We start from the raw sequence: 1,553 nt of genomic DNA on the forward strand, positions 1-1,553 counted from the left end.
TCTTCCCTTTGCTACAAAGAAACGTACATCTTCTTGTGTGTTTTGATGGTTCTATTCTTTTTGTAGCCATCTGAGACCCCCAATAGCAAGAAACAGAAGAAAAGCAGCTCGAAGAAAGAACAAAATAAAACTACTTCTTTTTACTCTGATTCTTTGAATCCGCTACAGAGCATTTGCTGGGTTCTGACGGATAGTTCTGCAGATACTTGGGCACCTTTTGTTCATGGCAACATGGTTCCTGAAGGCCAAAGACAAGAATGGGATGCTGTCTTCTCGACTGTGTCTCAAAGGAATGTAAATAGGGATGCTGGTGTCTCTAATGTGTGCTAACCAGTTAAAGAACCTGTCTCAGCATCTGGCTAGACTAGATAGTGTGTCAAATCTCATCTGAATTGGGCTCACTTTCTTTTGGTCTTAGCATAGGGACCTCACAGTTGTTGACGGCTTCTTGCTTCGTAGGAATAGGCAAAAGGTGCTCCACCTAAACTCTGTTCATGATGTTCAAGTATGGTCTGTTATTGGTGTCGTTGAACCAATGAATTTGAAGCATTTTACTAGGATGGACATATGTGAAAAATTGTCTGAAGTATGAAAATACTGTAGTTATTGAGTATGAGCTGGTCTTATCTTATGCTTGTGAATGACAAGTTATTTTTTCACAGGTCTGAGCTATGGAAGCAGTTACAAATGCTTGCATTGGAGTAGGCTGTTTATATTGCACCATTTTAGGTGCAGCTCCTGAAGTGTGACCTTTCTCTGATTTTGCATGAATGCGGGATGTTTGGATCACTCCCATAGATTGTGTTCTGTTGGTAATGTGCTTTGATTGTAGTGTAATTTCATTTTTGTCAGTAGCTAGTTTGAAGAAATTTTTTCAACTTGATTGTGTCTAAACCATATTTAGACTAAACCATATTTAGAAATTGTAGTTTTTTAAAGGCAATTTTCTTTTATGTTGTTTTTGCTCAATTTGATCTTCTTTTACCATATGTATCTGGGGATAGAGGGTTGAGGTATGTGAAAGTCTGCATGACATGGCACCCAAGGGTGTGGCCTAGTGGTTCAATGAAGTTGGGATGAGCACTATGAGGTCTCAGGTTCAATTCTCAGCAGAGACAAAGACTAGGTGTTTTCTTCCCATCTGTTCTAGCCTTGGTGGACAGGTATCCCGTCGATTTAGTCAAAGTGCGTGCAAGTTGGCCCGGACACCACGGTTATCAAAAAAAAAAGTCTGCATGACATGACCAAATCATCTCAACTATTCTCTTGTTTTTTTTCTCGATGTGTGCTATTTGAATCTTTTTGATAATGTGATCATTTTCTAGTTTATATGTGGATTCATATTAGTATTCTCATCTTTGTGACTCTTTTTGTGGATGAATTGGTCTTTATCAGCTCAATATTCACTCATATAATATTAGGGGTTGTTTCGTTGCTGGTTATAGTTATGTAGATATTAGTAATACATGTATTAGTTGTATAGATATTAGATACTCCTCCGTTTCGAAAAGAATGATCTACTTTGACTTGACACAATGTTTAATAAAATAAAG

The 1,553-nt window shown here is 37.8% G+C and overlaps 1 protein-coding gene across 1 annotated transcript; it reads left to right on the forward strand.

The window, feature by feature from the left end:
- Positions 1–66: 66 nt before the first annotated feature.
- LOC124895559 (methyl-CpG-binding domain-containing protein 5-like) lies at positions 67–1,547 on the forward strand (the record flags this gene model as incomplete). The annotated part of the gene is given in 2 exon segments (XM_047405988.1): positions 67–302; positions 663–1,547. Coding segments are annotated over 2 exon segments (279 nt in total), but the record flags the coding sequence as incomplete, so codon positions are not given.
- Positions 1,548–1,553: the final 6 nt, after the last annotated feature.

The sequence above is a fragment of the Capsicum annuum genome, unplaced genomic scaffold, assembly GCF_002878395.1.
Source record: "Capsicum annuum cultivar UCD-10X-F1 unplaced genomic scaffold, UCD10Xv1.1 ctg82926, whole genome shotgun sequence".
NCBI classification, from domain to species: Eukaryota; Viridiplantae; Streptophyta; class Magnoliopsida; order Solanales; family Solanaceae; genus Capsicum; species Capsicum annuum.